The sequence below is a fragment of the Tubulanus polymorphus genome, chromosome 1 (genome assembly GCF_964204645.1).
Source record: "Tubulanus polymorphus chromosome 1, tnTubPoly1.2, whole genome shotgun sequence".
Taxonomy (NCBI): Eukaryota; Metazoa; Nemertea; class Palaeonemertea; order Tubulaniformes; family Tubulanidae; genus Tubulanus; species Tubulanus polymorphus.
This window is the reverse complement of record NC_134025.1, coordinates 25345013-25365534: the sequence shown is the minus strand read 5'-3', so window position 1 is coordinate 25365534 and position 20522 is coordinate 25345013. Positions and strand designations below refer to the sequence as shown.

Genomic DNA, 20522 nt, shown 5'->3' with positions numbered 1-20522 from the left:
ATACGATTAAGCAGGTTTTATTGGTAAAAGAGTTATCCCCCCTACTGGTCAAGCGAAGCCTCTGTCATAACTACGTATTATATGTACTAACAATGATAAAACCATGGCAATATCTCACAACATTTTCTGGTATGAATATGCTCCTATGTCGAGGAAAAGCAAAAACCTTTGTTTGAACTGGTGAAGTTATCGAAATCATAAATATACCATATTAGTTCCACAAAACCACAAGTTCTAGAAACCAGGCCCAGGAATTAAGATTTTTATCATATAGAAATCCTGTTCCCTGGGGCCGGTTGCATAGTCATGGCTTAGACTTAAGACCAGTCTAAGACCAAGTTAGTTCTATAGCCAATCTAACAACTTAAGACTGGTCTTAAGATTTAAGACCACTTTTTGACTTAAGTCACCACTGTGCAACTGGCCCCTGGGTAAATAAGTAGTATGCTAGATAATCTTAACAGTAACCGTGATATAAGCAAGTTTCCATCATAAAAATCTCCTTGAGTTGATCTATTTGTCTAACTTCTCGTTAAGCTGTACCTGGACTGCAATCACATTGTATTCTTAACGATTCCAAGAAAGGCAAGGACACAATTTACAATAGATTAGTAACTGTTCCATCACTCACGTGCACGCACGACTCAAAAAAGTGAGTCACAATAATGTGCGAAATGCTGGGGCGTAGTCATTCTCAGCAACAAGCAATTATGGTTGAAAGCTATCAAAACTCGATCTATCATCCTCACAGAATTCTCACTGAATTTCATTAAACTTGTAAACTACGAGAATAATGAGGCGGAATAAGTGACTAGACCGAATTGAACGAAAAACAAAAGATGCGAAATTCAACTACAACTTTGAATAAGGCAACTTCGAAGAAGAAAAATAAATACGCAAAGATAAATACGTTTTCATCGCGAGCGATAAAACCTGGGGCTGATTACAATGACTACGATCAACTCCAAGTCTGGGGTTAACTCAATTGACAATTAATTAATCAATGATTTAATCCCCGGGTTAAAGTTAATACTGGTCTATAAAGCGGACCCCTGGACTTACTACGGGCTTGATGAAGTAATGAAACTGCCAGAGTTATTTTCCCGAGTTGATTCTGACTTGATAGCAATCAGGTGATAAACAAAGCTCATTTCTCTATTTGGAAGCAATAGATGACTAATATTACATACATTCACCTGCCCCTGATAACAAACATCGTCAATAATATCTGACTATTCCGACTATAAACAAACAATCAATGTGAAAATATACTCAACAGGTGTACAGCAATGGAATCATTCTTCTTTTCTTTTTAAACGAGGCATTCAAATACACAACACCATCAATCGAGATCGATAATATCTAATATCAACTATGATGATCATCCTGTCAAAGGAAACTGTCACGTAACTGTCATTATATATATATATATATATATATATGTATATATATATATATATATAAACATACATATATACAGAGATATATGTATACAATGATTTACCTGTTTTGCATAGAAATCTGGTTCGTAATTGACGCTGGTTTCCCCCAGATATGTCGAATCTTACGCGAAGACTCCGCCGTGTTACCGTTGAATTCAGCGTATACGTGCCGGCACGTCGCCGCGAATTCAATCACGACCGCTTTACGACGCCGACAACCAATGAAATCCTCGTCGACAACCAATCAGCGGTCCGAGTATTTCGTCGACCCCGACTACGAAAAGTTCTTCGAAAAATTATAATCAACAAGATAATAATAAACGAAGCTTCATTTACGTCCGGGGGCGAAACTATGCCGCGTCACCGACAGTCCCGAAATCTCGTTTGAAAAAGAAGTCTTATAATCATACTTTAAGTTTCATTTTCAGATCGAAGAAAAGCCATCCGGGAATTCTTTACTTTTGAATTCAGCGACGAGATATGCTAAGAGAATATAGTAAATGATCTAAATTATAATTTTTCCCCCATGCAGCCGGACTCGTTCAGAATTGTCGCGAACAATTTATTAAAACTAATATTGTGATTATACATCTTTTACAGGCTGAAGCGTCTTATGCGAAATTAAAGTGACAATCTTAGCTGATTCGTTCGTTTCAATCATCTGAATGCACTAATCTCAATTATTGCACCCATTCAGCCGCCGGTACATTGCCTGTCACCCAGCTATCAGAAAAATTAATGGTTTTGGCTGTTGGTTTTAGTAGATGATAGTGATGAAAGCGGAGAATTTGTCACAAATGTTGCAGTGCACTAGCGTGATTTGTCATGGTTAAACTGATTTCAGTTAATTCTTATTCTTTAGTCAGTCGTCGTACTTCCTACAGTACCACACCACTCGAGGGGGGGGCTTGGGGGCGGCCTCGAGATGAGTTTCACCGCGTTGTGAAATGTTGGCCGATTTTCATTTTTACGTTCAGAAATTTCATACAAAATCGGCTGAATCGGCTGAATCGGCAAACTCAGCCGACCGCGCAGCTGATTACTATGTATCAAACGGCGTTGCACTTAGAAATTCTCTTTCGCGAAGTTTCGTCTCATTCGTCGTAAAGTTCGAAGACGAAAAAATGAATGAACGATTGTCTTCGCCGGGATAACCGGCAGTTAATCACCATCTTAGGGGAAGACGACAGAAAAAGCCAAACGAAAGCTAGATAGAGAAGACAATTATAAATATCTGAGCGTGCAACCTTTTAAGGGCTTTGTCTTTCAATAAGATCAAAGCTTGTTAATGCGCCCGATAGTTTGAGTACCAGGGAACATTGATGGTCTTCCTCTCTACATAACGGATACTGTACATACATCAAATTCCATCATAAGCAATTGAACTTGATGTATCCATGGTTACAAAATAGGCTTAACACGGTACAAGTGGAATATGCGATTGCAGGGGTTCTGTCCAGACTTTGTCATTCCCATGTTCAAATCTGCAAATAGATTGAAGACATGACAAATCTCTGGGTGGACATCTTTAAATCGCTAGCTAACACAGACCTGGCAACAACAAAGGAAATGGCGCGTTCATAAACCTAGTAGTTTTTGATAATGGCAAATTGGTTGATACGGCTCAAAAGAAGTTCTCATGATTTAAAAAAAAGTACCCCGACGAAATTGAAAGCAACCTTCGACCAGAGAACTTATTATCAACTTGAAGAAAGTTGTTCGAAAATGTGCTTCAGAATAAGAAGCAAGTCGCGCAAGAGCGCTTCAGTTATCGGAAATCTTTACCTGAAACAGAAGTCAACGCAGAGCTGATCTTTGTTCAACACAACAAAACTAAGTACATTCCTCTGTACCCAGACCGTGATACGAGCTCGAACAAGCCTTCACAAGAAAAACCATACTGACATTATTCCAAAATTGGAGAAAAAATAAACTTGACATTTCTAAGAAATGCCATCGATAAAATGCAACTAAAAAAAATCTTTTTAGACTAGAATCGTCATGGTTAAGGCAAGAATCGTGTATCATCGATACAGTGTTGGATCTCAATCGAGATCAAAGAGGCAAATTCATGTTTAACTAACCAATAAATGCTTAAGTCACAATGCTTTTGAGAAATCCTAAATACCGCAATACCATTCCAACTTCACTCGGCGAATGGTAAGATAAGTACATCGATCTGATGTTATTATAAGACAGAACGTACCGCTTGCCTTCAAAGTAAGCATAAGACAATCTTAATATTGTTCATGAACATTCTTCATAGAACCATTGAAATTCTATTATTCAGCAATCAACGGATTTGAGAAAGCCGACACGTCTCTCTCTACGGCTGGTTCCTAGGCGCCGCCGCAGAAATCTTGTTACATTTTCGATCGCTATTAGTTCGAAGACAAAAATCTATCGCCATTAAAACCTAATCATATTAGCTTCGTAAAGCGCTATGGTCGTGTTTCTAAATAGCTCGACATTTACGCAGCTCACAATGTTTCCACTAATTCAATCCGGTGAAAATGTACGCGATCGATACGCGACGATGACGACCTTAAGCACAACGGGGGCATCATGTTTTAGACCCCTCGGTTATAGATATCTCAGAAATCCAATCAAGGCATCTAATGATTTCCTTTACTTTGTCGTCTGAGCCGCGCGTGATTCCTCAGATTTCTTTCATAGCGGGACCATGATCATTCATCGATCAGAACTCTCGAGCGTTCACTGTTTCTGCTCGGGACAAGAGATTTATGAATGATTTTTTCTATATGAACCAAATCGGGAAATGTAGCAGGTTTGTAGGCTACAGCTGGTCGCCTGAAATTAGTCTGCAGGTATAACTGACCTTTTTTGCGAAATATTTGAGGCAATTTTAGCCCCACGGATAAATCTTAATAATAAACCGTCAATCTTAATAAGACAAGATGCCTCCAGATCAAATTCAGGGTATATGCAAATTTTTTTTTCAAATGAATTTCAAAAATGTTCATCGAATCAAATTCAAATGGGGCACTGTTCACAAAACATGAACATTGAAAATGAGAACTATTCCATCTAAATGAATCTTAGTACCTTCCGGCGAAATATCTCATGTGATAAGAAACATATCCTCTTATATATCTATGTGCGATTGACGCGCTAAATTGGTTTTTAGAATCCATCCCTTCACCACCATTCTTATATTGGTTTTTTCACCTGATTGCACGAAACTTGAAAATCAACATGAAACCAATATATTTTGCCCGGCTGAAAAATCCGCTGAAAAATACTTTACAAACTTAGGTTTAGTGGCCTCATAAGGTCTATTGGTGCATGTATTTGAAAAGTCATGCAACAAATCTACTAGACCTGCATTTCTTATGGTAATATTTTTGGGGATTTTTCTCCATGTTACAAGTCATGTATCCACATCGCCTAACTGATTTTGAGGTGACTTTCGGTGTCTGGAATTCTTGAAGAAAAACAATTCTAAAAAAAAGATGTCACCGGACATTATCTATACGTATCAGATTATGATCATATCAATAATTCATCAGATTTTGAGCGCACTGCTCGATTTCCAGACAACCCATTGTCGAATTCATGAGACTAAATGTTTAAATAATGATTAAGACATATAGTACTGGTGACCAAATCAAGTATTCCCATCGAGGGAAGACAATGAATCAGGCAACAGATATCAGATTTACGCGCTATACCGTTTCTCAGAAACGACAACTTTTTCAACATTGCTCAAAACATCGTCTTAACTAAAAAATCTAAAAATACGATAAGCAAACGCACATCATCGACGAGGTAATACGGCATAAAGAAAGTTTCGCCGAGTCGTCATTCTAAATTCAGAAACGGAATCCATTCCCGACGAATCAATTCGTAAACAAACATTCGCCGATTGCGAACGTTTCACACGACTTCAAACGGCGTTTCGTCTATATTTGGACGTAATATCGGCGTTCGCTCGCGACGAAAATCGCACAACAAATCAATCACGCATACATCAATTTGGACAAATTATTAGTTCAGGTTTCATTTCATTTAAAATGAAAGACAAAACTGAAGACCAAACAGCTGATTTCTGATTTGAGCTGTATATGGATTAAGTGTGTTTTTCAGCGGTTAAGGGTAGTTCTAAATGGCTCCGCACACGCTAGCCTGCAGTGCTGCTATTATATAGTGTCCATATCGATTTCCCAATTTCAACATTCGCCGCGGGGCAGGGTGGAGCCGACTTGTACATGCTTGTTGTAGTCAACTTCCAACAAGTTAATGCTATTTTTTTAAATGCTAAGGTTTCTACAATGTTATATATACATATATATATATATATATACATGAAATATTAACTTTTGTACTAAAAATATGCCGTATTAACTCGTGGTCTGCGCTACATGAAATGTTTAGAAATTTATGCTGCTGTAAGCACTACGACGGACATTCTAGAATTTATGCATCCGCCTTTAGAAAAAGTGTATATATTTGAGTTCTCAAAACTGATTGCAACGTGACTGACAGCAAACAGGCGCGCGCGTTCATTAAATGTTTTTTTTAGATGCAAAAACAAGATCGAGGGTAGTTGCCCCGAGCCCAGAATATTCACGTCATTCAAATGCACAGAAATTGAATACGCCAATAGTTTTATTAGAGTGGGCTGTTTAGTTTATTACTATAGAAATAAGAAATGCAAAAAAAGGCAAAACAGAATTTTCTAAATTGTAGCGATAAGTTTTCAAATTGTTTGAGGCTACGGTGAATTTGAGATTTCGACATTTGGTAGCATCTAATTCGCTCCACGATACATAAAAATGCGATGAATACGCAAAAAACCGCATGTTTCGCTAAACGACACCCCCAGTAAATTTTCTATGCACTGCAGAGAAATTCAATGCACTAATGAAACTCTCGATTAGTATACAGAGAATTCAAAGCCTGAAGCTATTACAACAATATCGTCAAATTCATGTCATCTTGTATTTTGTATTTTTTTCATACATAGGTTTTTGGTGAAATTGATCATTTCTAAAACAACCGTTTGAATTCACGTTCAAGGCATCCTTCAGGACTCATGTTGGAGATATCAGATTTTTCATCCGACTATTAGCGGCAATTATCAGGTTCGAAAAAAATACTACAGGCATCTAGTTCCCTTCTCTGAATTAAGGGTGGGGATAAATAGTCTGGCCTTCCTGTCTCGTATCAGATGTTCAAAACAGCAATAGATCTTATTTCTAACTCGGTCTTAGCAAACAGATGAAACATTGCGGATTTACAATATTCGGGCTTACGGAATGAAACCATTCTATGCACAAATTCAAATGAGAATCGTAAATGCAAAACTTATACAAAAAACATTACATGTTACACAACATCTCTCCGTAAGAGCATCGCTATGATTGTGGTTAGTTTATGCACAGTGAAATAAATCGAAAATAACGTAGGCCTAGAAATGAGTGATAAAAGAATTTTTTGGTATTATCCCAGATAGGACAATGTTTATGTAATCGGATATGTGAAGGTCATTATCTCGCTTGCCTGTCCTGTCAGTCGGACGAACGAACGCGACAGTCCCCGTCACTCAAAGGGAATATAATTATCACAAATTCCAGCGGGGAAGTTGCTGCGTTAACGCAGAATTTATCAGCCTCAATCATAACCGGTCATGTACACTCGACTGCTCACCTGTGAGGTATTTTGTGATAATGCACATGTCTCAAACGATGCATGTTCAAGACTTTTCGCCACTAATGGCATTATATATATATATATATATATATTGAAATGAGTACATAAGTACATGAGATCAATTCCATTGTAATCCATTAATCCATTAAGCCATCGCGTACATTATTTTCTACGCCGCTAATGGATATCTGTTCTGTGTTGTCTGACCTGGAAATTAGACTCTCAGACCCCGAGTAAGAAAAAAGAGAATGCCGCCAGTCCAATACGCTAACGATATTTAATCGATTGATTATCCCTGGGATAAAAATCAAAGAAACGCATCTCTAGCCGCGATCGCACGAGCATTTTTGGCCCGGTACAACCGTTCACACGGGTGCCAAATGGGGCCGGGCCAAGACATTGTGCCAGGCCCTAACCGAATTCAAGCATGGGTCAAATTTGTGCGCGTGAATTGCTACTGGTTCTGAAAAAGGCTCATTTAGCTTCATTTAAGCATTGTTTAGTATCGAGTGAGTGGTTCGCGTGTAAACGCGCGCTCTCACTAATTAGGCGCGGGCTAAATTTGACTCGAGCCTGAATGTGTAATCGGTGTTGGAAAAATACCGAAGGATGACTGAGAGGAGAGTAATTAACTGTACGTATGAAGTACCGGATTCGGAAGGAATAAAAATGCTGCACATACTTTCACATCATAATTGGGCATGCTGTTACAATATTTGAGTAGTTTCCATGGCAACGCATCAGATCAAGATATGCTCATCAAGACAACGATTTGATCGATTTGCAAAGCTTGTCATATGACCAACAATCATAGACGCTAACAAACTCGGGGGCCCGCGCCGACAACTGCACTTAATCTGCGAGATGAAATTCCACGAGGAGCTCGATCTCCGTTGATTGAATTTCATCATTATGTGCGGTGAAATTTGATTTCACGAAACGACGACGATGGTAACCTCTAATGCCCCGGCGAGATATATATATATATATATATATATTACGCCGTTTCTAAAATATGTCACAATTCGATAATGACTAATCCGAAAATCCGATCACAATATCGAATGAATTATCAGATTATCCGAGCATTATCATTTGAATATATATATATACATATATACATACATATATATATATATATATATATATATATATATATATATATATATATATATATATATATATATATATATTCATAAAATCTCTGAAATTCAAATGATAATGCTCGGATAATCTGATAATTATATATATATATATATATATTTATATATATATATATATATATATATATATATATTAATATGTATTTATAAATAAATATATATTCAGCAGATCGCGAGATATATTAGTCTATGTCAAAATGAACGCTAAAATGCAAAATCAAGTTTTCTATCTGTGGTACTGTGATGTCTTAACAGAAAGAGTGCTACGACGCATGTAACCGTGTCCGGCTAGCTCATTGATAGGAACGTGAATAGCGATTATTTTTTTTGAATCATAGAAATTATCGATGTAACCGGTGATGAGACGGACGACGACGACAGCGGTGGTAGGTTCGGTTATACCGCGTTACCGATACATGTTTACTGTAATCACTCTTTCACGTAGATGTAATTTCCTTTTACAGGTTGCAAAAAGGAAAAAATCGATCATGATTCAGAATCATTCGTCTGTGAAAATACATCCTCGGCGACTCCGTTTTAACCCCTTCTCAGCCGTTAGATTCAGGAAAAAATTCACGGAAAAAATCCACCCAATGCTAGGTGGAATTAGAAAATTTAGAAGGCCGGGGTCCAGAGAAAAGAAAATGCATTCTCAGATAAAGCAGCCATGTCAAAGAACTAAAGCGGGGTCTTTCCATCTAGGGTTAGATCCACCCTTAAAAATGCAATTTCCAAGAGGATTGTCAAATCTATAGGTTTTAACCAATACGAAAAAGGCAACCTCAATGGGAAGGCAGGGGTCCGGACCCCGGAGACCATGTGCTTCTGCTATTTCACTATCAGATGAAACAAGAGAACATAAGCGATACGTTTCAAACAAAAATGGGTACAAATATTTTGTTTACCATCTCTCAGAAATCCTTCATTTATGTAGAAATCTCCATATCTAACATGGATGGGTACTGGTTTATATAGGATGAACAAATTAAATGAGTTAGGTTTTTCCCACCACATATGTACATACTTTCTGGGTTCTTTTGTCGACATGAATTTTCTAGCATCTATTTTTTAAACTCAAATTTCTCTTGCGGTGTAATTCAAGTTCCTGTGTCTTTGCAAGCACCTTCACAAACATTAGGATCCTTGATGAAACCGTCAACAGCCAATTTTGTTTCAGTGAGTGAAACATCAAAGGAATTTCCGAAACGCTGTGATTAGCTGTATTCCCAATTGAGGGTTAGTTTCAACCATATCTATTTATCTAATCAAACCGAGCTCCAGTACTGGATTTCAGGAGTGTATGAAAAATTTGACGAATATTTGATTACAAAATCGGGGATCAGCGTGTTTCTTTTTCAAATCTAAAATCATGAAAAACTGCGAGGAGAAAATGTTGCTGTATCGCATGACCGTATCATATCAAATATAACAGATAAGCCAGATTGATTTCCTTTGAGCATCTGAAAAAAGTTTTGACTTCAACACAGCATCTTTTTTAAAATGAGCTTACGTGAGGTGACAAGCCCAGAAAATCAACCCGAATCACGGAAGTCATCGGGATAAGTACCAGAAAGGGGGGGGATCGAATTTAAGCAGATAAAAGCACTCCTACTACATCATGTACGTACAATAACTGGACTAGAATTTTCGATGAAAACACCAACGTTTCAGGTATAGCGTCTTAACATTCAGTAACAATCTGTCTCAATACGGTTTCCTGTAATTTAGTAATTACATCCTCCCAAGTTCCGCCAAAGCAATTTCAACTGTAGAAGGGTGCAGGAAATTTACGATATATTATTTTGCTGATTGTATGTGTGACAACAATAATGTCCCTCGAGAGATGCCACATCAATGTCGGAGACAGCTTTACTTCAGTAGGATGCCTTACATAGCGGTGGATCCTCCTTACATGAAGAAACCTGAACTTGAAACAGACGAACGCTCTTTCTCCCGGCTAAAGAAAAAAAAACAGGCGTCTGCGTAGATGGCTTTTTTGGCACCAAATAAAGAAACAACCCATTTTTCATCATTGGCTTACGCTGTTCGAATCTGGCTAAATCTAAATTATCAGTAGTTGTTGCACTATTCTTAAATTCTAGTCTGGATCCCTTGATGCGCATACGAACGGAGAATCTATTACAAAAACCATATCATCTTAAAGCCTTTGGATTAACTCCAGCGAAGAGTAACAAAAAACTACGAAATCATAAGGCGAGAAGAAAAGGTCACCAGTTCTGATAAGCTGGATTTAGAAACTTTTTTCTCAATAGTCGATAGCTCGACAAAATCTCGCTTTGATATTCAGCATACTGTCATGGGTATATCATTACAACAACTGCGACACACTTTATTTGTTGCTTCTAGTATTCATGACACAACGAACAGTCGAAGTCACATTCATGCAGAGGTAACATTTTCAAAAAGATAAGAGCACGCCAGCCATAATTATCAGATGACATAGCCTGTACTTCACAGCAATAGTAATATTAGAAGTTTATTACTTTTTTCCTAAGGCAGCCTGGTCTCTGGTTACAAAATATCAAATTCCTTCAAATCTAGCGGCAACCAACAAGCAAAATCACTATTCAGCTGCATCAAGTTTCCATGACAACAAACTTAAGTAACAATAGAGATTCGTCTTCCCCGGGTGCCTCGCGAAAGGTAAGCTGATTCCAGTGAGCCATCGCATGATCCGAAGCATGAAAGAGAAACCTAAAATATCTCGAGTGAAATGAACGAAAAAAAAAAATGTTGTTCGCGAGATCGAAGCGTCTCCATTCTCTCCATTGCTCTCAGTAAACTAGATAAAAGTTGTTAAAGTTTCGAGAGATTGAGGGTCTTTTTCTGTCCTCGATTCATTTCCTTTAAGATGAATCACTTCATTTTGACGCGTTTGATGTTTAAACACATTTTTTCAGGCAATCTTTGATCAACGTCGATGACGCCTTGACCTAACATCAAGTAGCCCTAGTGTTTGTACTAAAGTCGTATGTCATGCTTTTAAAAGTGCAAATATTGGAAATTGTAATCAATTAAATCTTTTCAATCTAGAGGAGGAAAATGATTCTGTATATTTAGTTTCATTTAGCAAAGTTATTATGTTCCTATGGGATTATGTTCCAATACTCTGTATAGTGTACATTACATTAAAATGCATTCGTACACTGACATTTTTCATCAATAAAAAAGATGTTTAAACAACAACAAAAAAAGAGTTTTGACAAAACGATATCTTTTCCTTTCCCAGTGAACTACCGCGTGATCTTAGATAGGTAACTTCGATTTCCTCTCATCAGAAACTTCACCACCGAAAATCAGCGGCGTTGGTCACCCGATCACGTTCGTCGAGAGTTGGCTGGAAAAAAAAAAAGCCTAAGCCGAAAATTGCCGTAGAAATATCTCGATAACAGTATATTAATCCACCTGCTTTTTTTCCGCGCTATGGGAAATTGAAAGGATTAACTCCGGGAACATTTTCTGAAGCATATCATCTCCGATCATGCCTTTCTTATTGCCATGGTAACTGATACTTTCTTCCCAAGTATCTATGATAGGATTTAACATCACAGTGTATCGATACCGCTGAAGTTGGGTCGAGTGGAAAAATTTGATGCCGCATCTACGCCGAACGAGATCAGGCAAAACCGGATGTAGCTGAGCTAATGGCCGGCTGGATATCTTCACAGAAGCTTGGAAAAATGCTCAATAGGTGTAGCAGCACTTATCATGGGCAATCTTTTTCAATGACTCTAAAACAGTTTCCGATTCGTGAATTCTTAACCCCTTCCCGTAGATCTGCATTTCTTGAACGTTTAGTAAAAATAGAACAAAAAAAAGTAATCATTTTGCAACCTTTGTTGCTCTTACTAACGCCAACAGTAACTACATCAACTAAACAGCATTCTTGACGATTAGAATTACTATCATAATCTTTACTATTATTGTCTTTTCATTATCAGTTTTTAGGTTTCGTCCCCTCTTTGAGTACAGCCTTGTTAGGCTTGGGATGAACCCTTGACCGTTTTTGTACATTTATGATTGATTCATATTTGTGTATTTGTTTTCTCTTCCGTACAGTTCTTTCAGTCTAAATAAATTTCAGTTCAATTCAATTCAATTCGAGATACAAAATATACATAATATATATAATAGATGTATATATAAACCAGACTTCGATGTCAAAACGCTTCCTTCAATTCAAATCGATAAATCATTCTGAATTTCATTCCTCACAGGTTGAAATAGATTTTAAAGCGTTTTAGAAATGTGCCTATTACATACGTACATGCCCAGTGGCGAAGCTTGTCATGAAAGTTGTCAACAGTTAAGAAATCTCGCTGCGAGCATAAATACATGTAAACACAATATACGACGGATAATGATAAAATTAGACAAGAAAATCAAACTGAAAAGCAAGTTAATCATAGTAACACACGCCTAATTATCTGGGTGGTACCGAATACAGTCCAGGGCTTAAAAATGAGTAAAACCTTGCAAATTCTGATCAGCATCAATATCAACGATGTTTAAATACCGGTAATGACAGAAATAGATACATACATACATACATGAAGTCATAATTCGTGAAATAGCTCTAGGTAGTTAGATTCAAAAACTAATTAAAGTTTCTAACCAATCATTAATTAAGAATATCTTTTTTTGAAGCCGTATTTTCTATGTTAAAATAATGTCTATATACATTGATATCTGGGACGCGTTATATAAGGGATCTGTGTGCACTACGTCATCAATATTCGTGTTTCAAAATAATGTTTACGTTCAGCGGGGAAAGCCCAGTTTCTATCGGTATCAGAGCCATAATGATTAATCAGCGGCTCTGATCTACACTGCTCTTACCTTTTTATTGTTGCGACTGACAGCGAGAAGGTAGCTATAAACTAAAGCTGGAATGTATTCTAGTGTAAACTGACGTAATTCTGGTTCAGGCGAGCGGTAAAATTCGAACAACTGATGACAAACGGGATCGAGCACCTGAAATAAAGACATCAGTTTTAGTAATATCGAATAACGAGTAGGAAAAAAAACCACACATGTTCGTGATTTTTAAACACGGCGGCAAATATGGTATTTTCGTGTACGTACAAAGTGAATATTTATGTCACAACGTTCCCAAAAAGGTCGACAAAGTTCTACAAGTTTCCCGTCCCTGAAAAATACCTTCGTCAAGACGACGAATAAAAACTGCTCGGGTATCTTTTTTGAGACCGGTCTCTTGTAACCGGTCCTTTTTTTTCCCGATGATGCCTTCACTCACACGGCGGATCAATTTTCGTGCGCGCGGTTTCCACCAATCCGCAATGTTTTCATTTTATTTTGTAACGTTTCTATGACGACCGAAAAATCCATACCAATTTTTCAGCGAAAAATTTTCGGAGCGGCGAAAGAACGGAAACAATGGATCAATACCGAAAGCGTAGCGGAGAATGAGGAAATGCCGGGGCTAATAGCTAATCCGCAGTTTCTTCTATAGAGACCAGATTACGAATAATAGCATGTCATCAGCTTTATATTTCTTACAAATTTCAGAGCCAATATCATATGACTTAAGTGCAAAATTTATTAAACGTCCTACAATGGCTTATTTCCTTCTCGGTAACTCGAACAGAGATTCCATAATACGAATCCATTTTGTGTCAACGCTCCGCTGCGATGCAAAATGCTTTCATTAATATTCCTCTGCGAAGCAGATTATCATGAAACGCAAAATCGCAGTCTGGACGGGATGGAGAAAAAAAAACCTATTTCGAAACCCATTAGCGACGTTAATTAATTTTTGGGCTATAAAATGATGAAAAGAAATCCAGCGGAAAATCTCTGTTGTGTTACACTGCCTAAAAAACCCTTTGTACCTTCAAACGAATGGGCGAAGATATCTACCCAAAAAAAGAAAACGACAAGTTTTGTAGCAGAAAAAGGGCGGATGTGATGATTAAACATACCATAAATGAAAAATGGCGACCATCGTCATTGGCGTAAATCGTTACCAGGTATAATATACATGTTAATGAATAGGATGTGCCTTTCTTACACCAGGTATATGAATAATGGGAAGGAAAAAAGCGGATTGTCCGTAAATAGAGATGATGCGAAAGGGAAATTTCATATTTCACCATCACCGAAAAATAAGCATTCCCGAGGATCAGATAGCCATCGACGACGACGACGGCGGCGGCGACTACCAGCGCTAGAATCAGGGAAAATTGATTGATAATGACGAAAACCTGTCAATAAAAATAATAATCAATCGATCAATAAATAGACTGACTGTAACAGCGAGGAGCGTGTATTATCTGATGAAGAAGCTCTTTTTATACATAATGGTATCCAGGTTACTATGGGTATACACATCCATATATATGTATTTTGGATATATAGATATGTATATATATTTCTAATCAGCGAATAGAGGAGAATTGTCAGGAGATGAGAGTAGAAATGCGGTGTAACTATTCACCATTAGTGTTCACTTACTTGCTGCATATCTGCACCTAGTAGTTCCTGCAGTAAACAAGTATTACAACAACAATAATATCATGTAATAGTTATGAGGGGATAAAGCTCAACTAATAATACAATTAGCTACAATAACTGTTATGAAAATCATATCAAGTGTTGTTAATTGATTTTAAAATGTTCTTGTTATAAGCTTCTCCTCGTACAAATGTGGTTATTGTGGATTTCTCCTGTGGCAAGCGAGGATCCACCAGGTGTGCTAGTAGTAAATTAAACCATTTCTTGAACATTTCACTCAAAATCAAATAACATTTTACTACCAAGTTATAAAGGCTTAGATTGGTACTTCGGATGATAAACTTTGGATTTGGGAGCTTGGAAATTTCAAACTTATTGCCACCAACTGTTAGTCCCCAGCCACCAGTTCAGACATTTATGGGAAATCCATTGTCTTTTAAAAAAAATGTTATAGTACTGAGTCATGACAGGTATCTATAGCAAGCTCTCATTTAGGCCCCACCAATCAAGACTGAAACTCCGGTCTCAATGTCCATCATCAAGCATAAATTGTATAGATATTTTGTCTTTGGTTTTTATGTATTTCCGCGGTGTGTGTCGGTGCAAGAATTCACAGGTGATATCTATTTTACAGAGTAACTACGTTATATCACAGTAATCCCTGCTTACACCTGATCTTTACCATAAATATAACCTGATCCTCCGTATAAAGCAGGTAAATTACTGTTATAAAAAACATAATTGCCAACGGATCAAGACTTGATCATAAAAATACTGAGCCTAAAAGCTTTCCACAATTTAAGAAAAATTAATTTTTGAGGTTTTGTGAAAGCCTACATGAGGTTAGATAAATATCGAGTAAATGAATTATATGACCATTTACAAATAAAACCAAGTGTATTTCAATACAACAATGCAGAGGCATATTTAAACATTATACAGTATTTTGGAATTTTTCATATGACAGCTTTTTCTTGAGGATAATTCATAACCGAAAATAAAATAAGCTAAATTAAAGACAAAAATCGGTGATGAAATTGTAAATTTCCGATTTTGCCAATCATCATCGTCGCATTTCATGTTATCGGTATGGATATTTCACCGCAGCGCAAGTCATGCATACATACCTCATGTCGGTAGTCGTGCTGAAATAAGCTGTATAAAGACTGACGCAGGTCCTCATTATGTCGAACTGTATTTGCGTAAGTATGCCCTTCAGCCTCACTCAAACCCTGAAAATGAGATTTCAAAAATATCATGACTATATCTACTCAAGTTCGAAGGTAACAAGCTCTAGACAGTGAAAGTGACAGGTATTACGACCAGATTGTTAATGGAATGTAGCAGAAAATATTTTGTAAAATGGCGCGGTAACCCGGATGAGTTTAATCCAGTTTTTGAACAAATCCAAATGTCATCGATAGCCCACATGAATTTCAATAGTCCAGAGTGATCCAGATTAAGTTGGCATCACCATACCATTGGAGAATCATGTTATGTATTGGAATGACAAAATTGACAATAGTCATTCACAAAACGATATTTTTCCTAATCGGAATAGAAGTGAACGTACAGGTGATGACGCAGTTGACATGATGTGTATCTAACAGTGTAGCTTCAAGTGAAACAAATTCCCAGAACAAAGAAAACTACAATGACTAAATCAACAAATGAAAAAACCTTTTTTGTCAAATCGCAATCATGCAATGCCAGCGATAATATACAATACTGAAAATTGAACAGTTGCTTTAGGGGGTTTTATTCAATCAGTTCTTTCTGAAGCCTAAAACATATCAACTTGTTACGAGTGCCTGAAAGATGAACAATATCTAATATCCAATGAATCTATTTTCAATTTTTATCTGGTTTAAACGTCACAGAATAAACGTCCCACAGAAATGAATAAAGATTTTCTTTTCAACTAATTTTAGAAGAGATTATTTCTAATTTTTCTATACTGCTATCTGGTTCAAATGTCACAGAATAAATCTCACAGAAATAAATGGAAAATAATTCTCATCTCATTGTTCGAATCATTCTCTTAAAGATTTTCTTTTGAACTAATTTTAGTATAGATTAATATATTGAAAGCCTATTCGCCTCTAGGATTCATATCATCAAGCTAAAGCTGCAAACTTATAAAAAATATAAGAATCAATTTAACTGATAACAAATAGGCTTAAATTGCGTTTCTGCCAACTCCTCATATATCCAGGATGAAAAATAAACATGTTTGATGATGGATTAAGAAAGTTTTGGCCGTATTTATTAGGTGTTAAGTAGCTATCTATAATCTCTGTTCTGGCTTTCAGGCGGTTAATGTCGCATTAAAACTGACATTAAAACCACAGCAACGCCGAGCGATGATCAGCGCGATTATCACATCGCAGAAAAAAACCCCAGACAAATGAAACTTTCTCTCTAAAAACGAAAAAATCAATTTCACGCGACTAATCAAAGCTGTAAATATTATTAATAGCGTCCCTTTATATTCAGCTAAAAAAAAATCAAATCCAAGCAAACACCGGTGGCCAATGATAGCAGTCGAATAGGTGTATAAATTGAACGATGAATAAATTACTTCCCACTTCAATTAGGATGAAATACCTATCGTATAAACATACACTCCTCATTGAGAATTCAATAAGTCTTTCAGGCTCGTTACCATATGGCCAATATCATATCTCATATTTTCCGATCATTTTCAGATGTCTGGTTTTCATACCGATCTTCAAAGAGAAGGCTATCTTATTTTTTCCGCTGCCTTCAGAAGGTTGGCAGGCCACTAAATAACCGATCGTACATATATACGCCGTTGAGTCAAAGGCCGCGGAATTCATTGTCTAAAGAGAGCTTCTGGTCACGACAGCCACCAAGCCAATCAGCTCGTAGCCCGCAGCTGCAGCCATATTTACCGAATGTCAATAAAATGCTGCGGGCGCAGCACACGATTTGATGAGCAATGGTCACTGATCGATGTTCTTGAATGAGATTGTGCATCGGTTTGGAATCAGGTGAAGAAATACACATCATCAACCGCATATTCATCCACTGCGCTATATATCGGTTATCTGCTCTTACAGTTACCAAATCTGCCATGCAAATCTTTCATCACCGCGGAGTACACGCGGAACATCACTGGTGTTCCACTCAGATTGCTTTTAATACTTGACCAAAGCAGCCATGACAGTTAAATGAAATCAATCGGTGATCGCGGAACGATATCTCAAGACGTAACGTGTATATAAATGAAAGCGATCTTCCGTCGTTTCGAGTTGAGTCTCGAAGATCTCGTAAATAGGGCTAATTTGGTATTTGAGATGTCGTGCGAGGTATTGCAAAGAAACGAACGAACCGAACACGCATGCAATCAACTGCCCGTTGTCTTCAAACACAAGAACAACGTTTCAGTTCAAATTTGATCGCCGGTTGCCGATCCCGGTGAACGAAAAACTTTCAACAAAAAAAAGTGTAATCACGAATGCATGGTTAGTAAAAGAAAAAGAAACAGCATCCAAATAATTAAGGATTAATTTACTTCCGAATAAAGGCCTAGTTCATGAGTCCTCTGAAAATAGAAATAAATGCAATTCATAAAGAATGAAATGACTACAAATAGTAATTTTTCAATACGCTTTATGATTCTATAGAGAATACATTACACATTTTCTACTGAACAAAGTAATGAATACTTTTTGATATAAATGCTACGGAATGTACAAGTAATTCTGATTAGTTCGTATTCCCCCCTGAAGACGGATGAAATGAAACCTCCCTCGAGTCATAAATACATCACTGACTCCTCAAATCTGACTGAAGAAATCACTACTAGATAAGTATTTGCTAATAATCCCGGCCGGAGTGTGTCATGTTTAGCATGCACATCAAGGAATGTCAGAGGACACTGAAATCAAAGAAAGCCTATCCTATACTAAAACCAATGTTTTCAATACGATCGCTTCGAGTTTCATTGAACTTTAGAAATCAGAAATTATCGGATGAATAAATAAGAAAATGATGCATCGAAAAAACCATGCATATTCATGAATTCTAAAAATCTATCGACCGATCAACACTTCAAACTGGAACGCTGAAGCACCTGAAATATCTCATCATCATGATACTTAGTAACGCAGATTTTTGTTAGTTTCCACGCCATGCCAAAGTTTACAAACCTGTATCTTTTTAAACCAAGGCGTTTTACACCTGATAACGTATCTCTGGAAATAGATTCATCTTTATACTAGTATAATACTAGACACAGAATTCCAGGTAATACCGAGAGAGAAATATGTATATGGGCAATATATATCCCGGGAAAAAATCACTCAATTTCAGTAAGGAAGAACTGATAAATTCAATTCAATTCAATATTCTATTCATCATGAAATCGTACACGATTGTGGATGATAAAAAGAAAAAAAAATTTACAAAAGAAAAGATGGTGTATAAAATTTGTACACAGGATACAAATGAAAGAGAAAAAACTAACACTTATGCAGGTTACCAAATTTAAGAATATTTACATGAACAGAGGTGGATATAGAATTAGACCGCTTGTGAGGCTTTAAATCCTTGGTCTACAAATTTGCCGACATTTCTATATGAAATCAGGGAAGCACGGATCGTCGCAAAATATGTGGGCATCGGGATCGGATGTTTAACGGCGACGTAAATTTCATTTCATCTAACATTTAGCGAATCAAAGACAGTAGACTTTGTCGTCTTAGCAGAAGATCAAAGAGCTTAGTGATTTATCCCTAGTCAGCTGTTCTTTTTACGAACGAAAACGATCGGAACCGAATTCTGAGAAATGCGAGGACACGCACGTTTATCGTAGTGACAAACGATAATGAAAATGAGCGCTTTAATTCCGTTCTAGTTCAAACTTTACTTTACTTTAATACCGAACACGGAAGGTCTTTTTTTTGGTTTAAAAAATATCGTTTCACACGGCAAATCTGTACTTGTCGTCATCTAGGTGGAGTTGACTTCCATTGTACGATTGCAGATGAAAGAGGCAAAAAAGTCTCCGACCGATATTAGTGGATGACGTATCAGAAAATTCTTGAAAATTCCATATATCTTATATATGTGAAAGCACAGCTATAAATACGTTTCCTAAATCTGCTCATCCAGCATAAAACATAGGTGCATGACGTCAAAACTTGTATTCCTCGAGGCTATTCATAGAATTGAATAACAGTGAATACGTCGTACACATGTATATATATAAATATAGGCATACATATATCTTTCATCTCAAAATGCGTATATATCTAAAAAAAACATACATATATACATTTAATATTCGACAATGATATAAATGGAAACTGAATACTATTAGGCAGTAATGAAATGAAAACACGATTTGCCAGGCATAATCACTGATGGATAAACGCAGGTTTTACATCAGCGAGGCCTTTAAAACCATGTATGGATCGCTAGGTTTTAGAAGGGTGTGGTAAATACTTTAGTTCAGACATTGAAAAAAAACATGGATTTTACAATGCATTCAGCTTAACTATTTTACAAAGCTATCTAAGTGTTATTTCCAAATTGTACACATCTCTTATGTTTCAGAAAATGCTGAATTTCAGTGAGGACCTATTTGCGGGATTTGTCCAGTTCGTGTAATACGTAGGTTTACAGTATTTCAAAAGTTCTCAACTAATACTTTGTTGGATACTAGAGGACGACACCTCCCTTTGTCATCTAATCTCGATGTGAAGAATAAATCTAACATCAC

General features: G+C 36.9%; 1 protein-coding gene across 2 annotated transcripts in view; it reads right to left on the bottom strand.

Moving 5' to 3' along the window:
- The window catches only part of LOC141914780 (hyccin-like), a 46474-nt gene that overhangs the window by 23158 nt on the left and 2794 nt on the right, over positions 1-20522 (bottom strand). Inside the window, exons 3-5 of one of the 2 annotated variants that reach the window (XM_074806072.1) lie at positions 15901-16005; positions 14774-14800; positions 13139-13273 (exon numbers count right to left, since the gene is read on the bottom strand). In XM_074806072.1, coding sequence (XP_074662173.1) covers positions 13139-13273; positions 14774-14800; positions 15901-16005 — 267 coding nt within the window. The remainder of the gene's footprint in view (positions 1-13138; positions 13274-14773; positions 14801-15900; positions 16006-20522) is intronic. The other variant, XM_074806073.1, reaches the window with a different exon arrangement.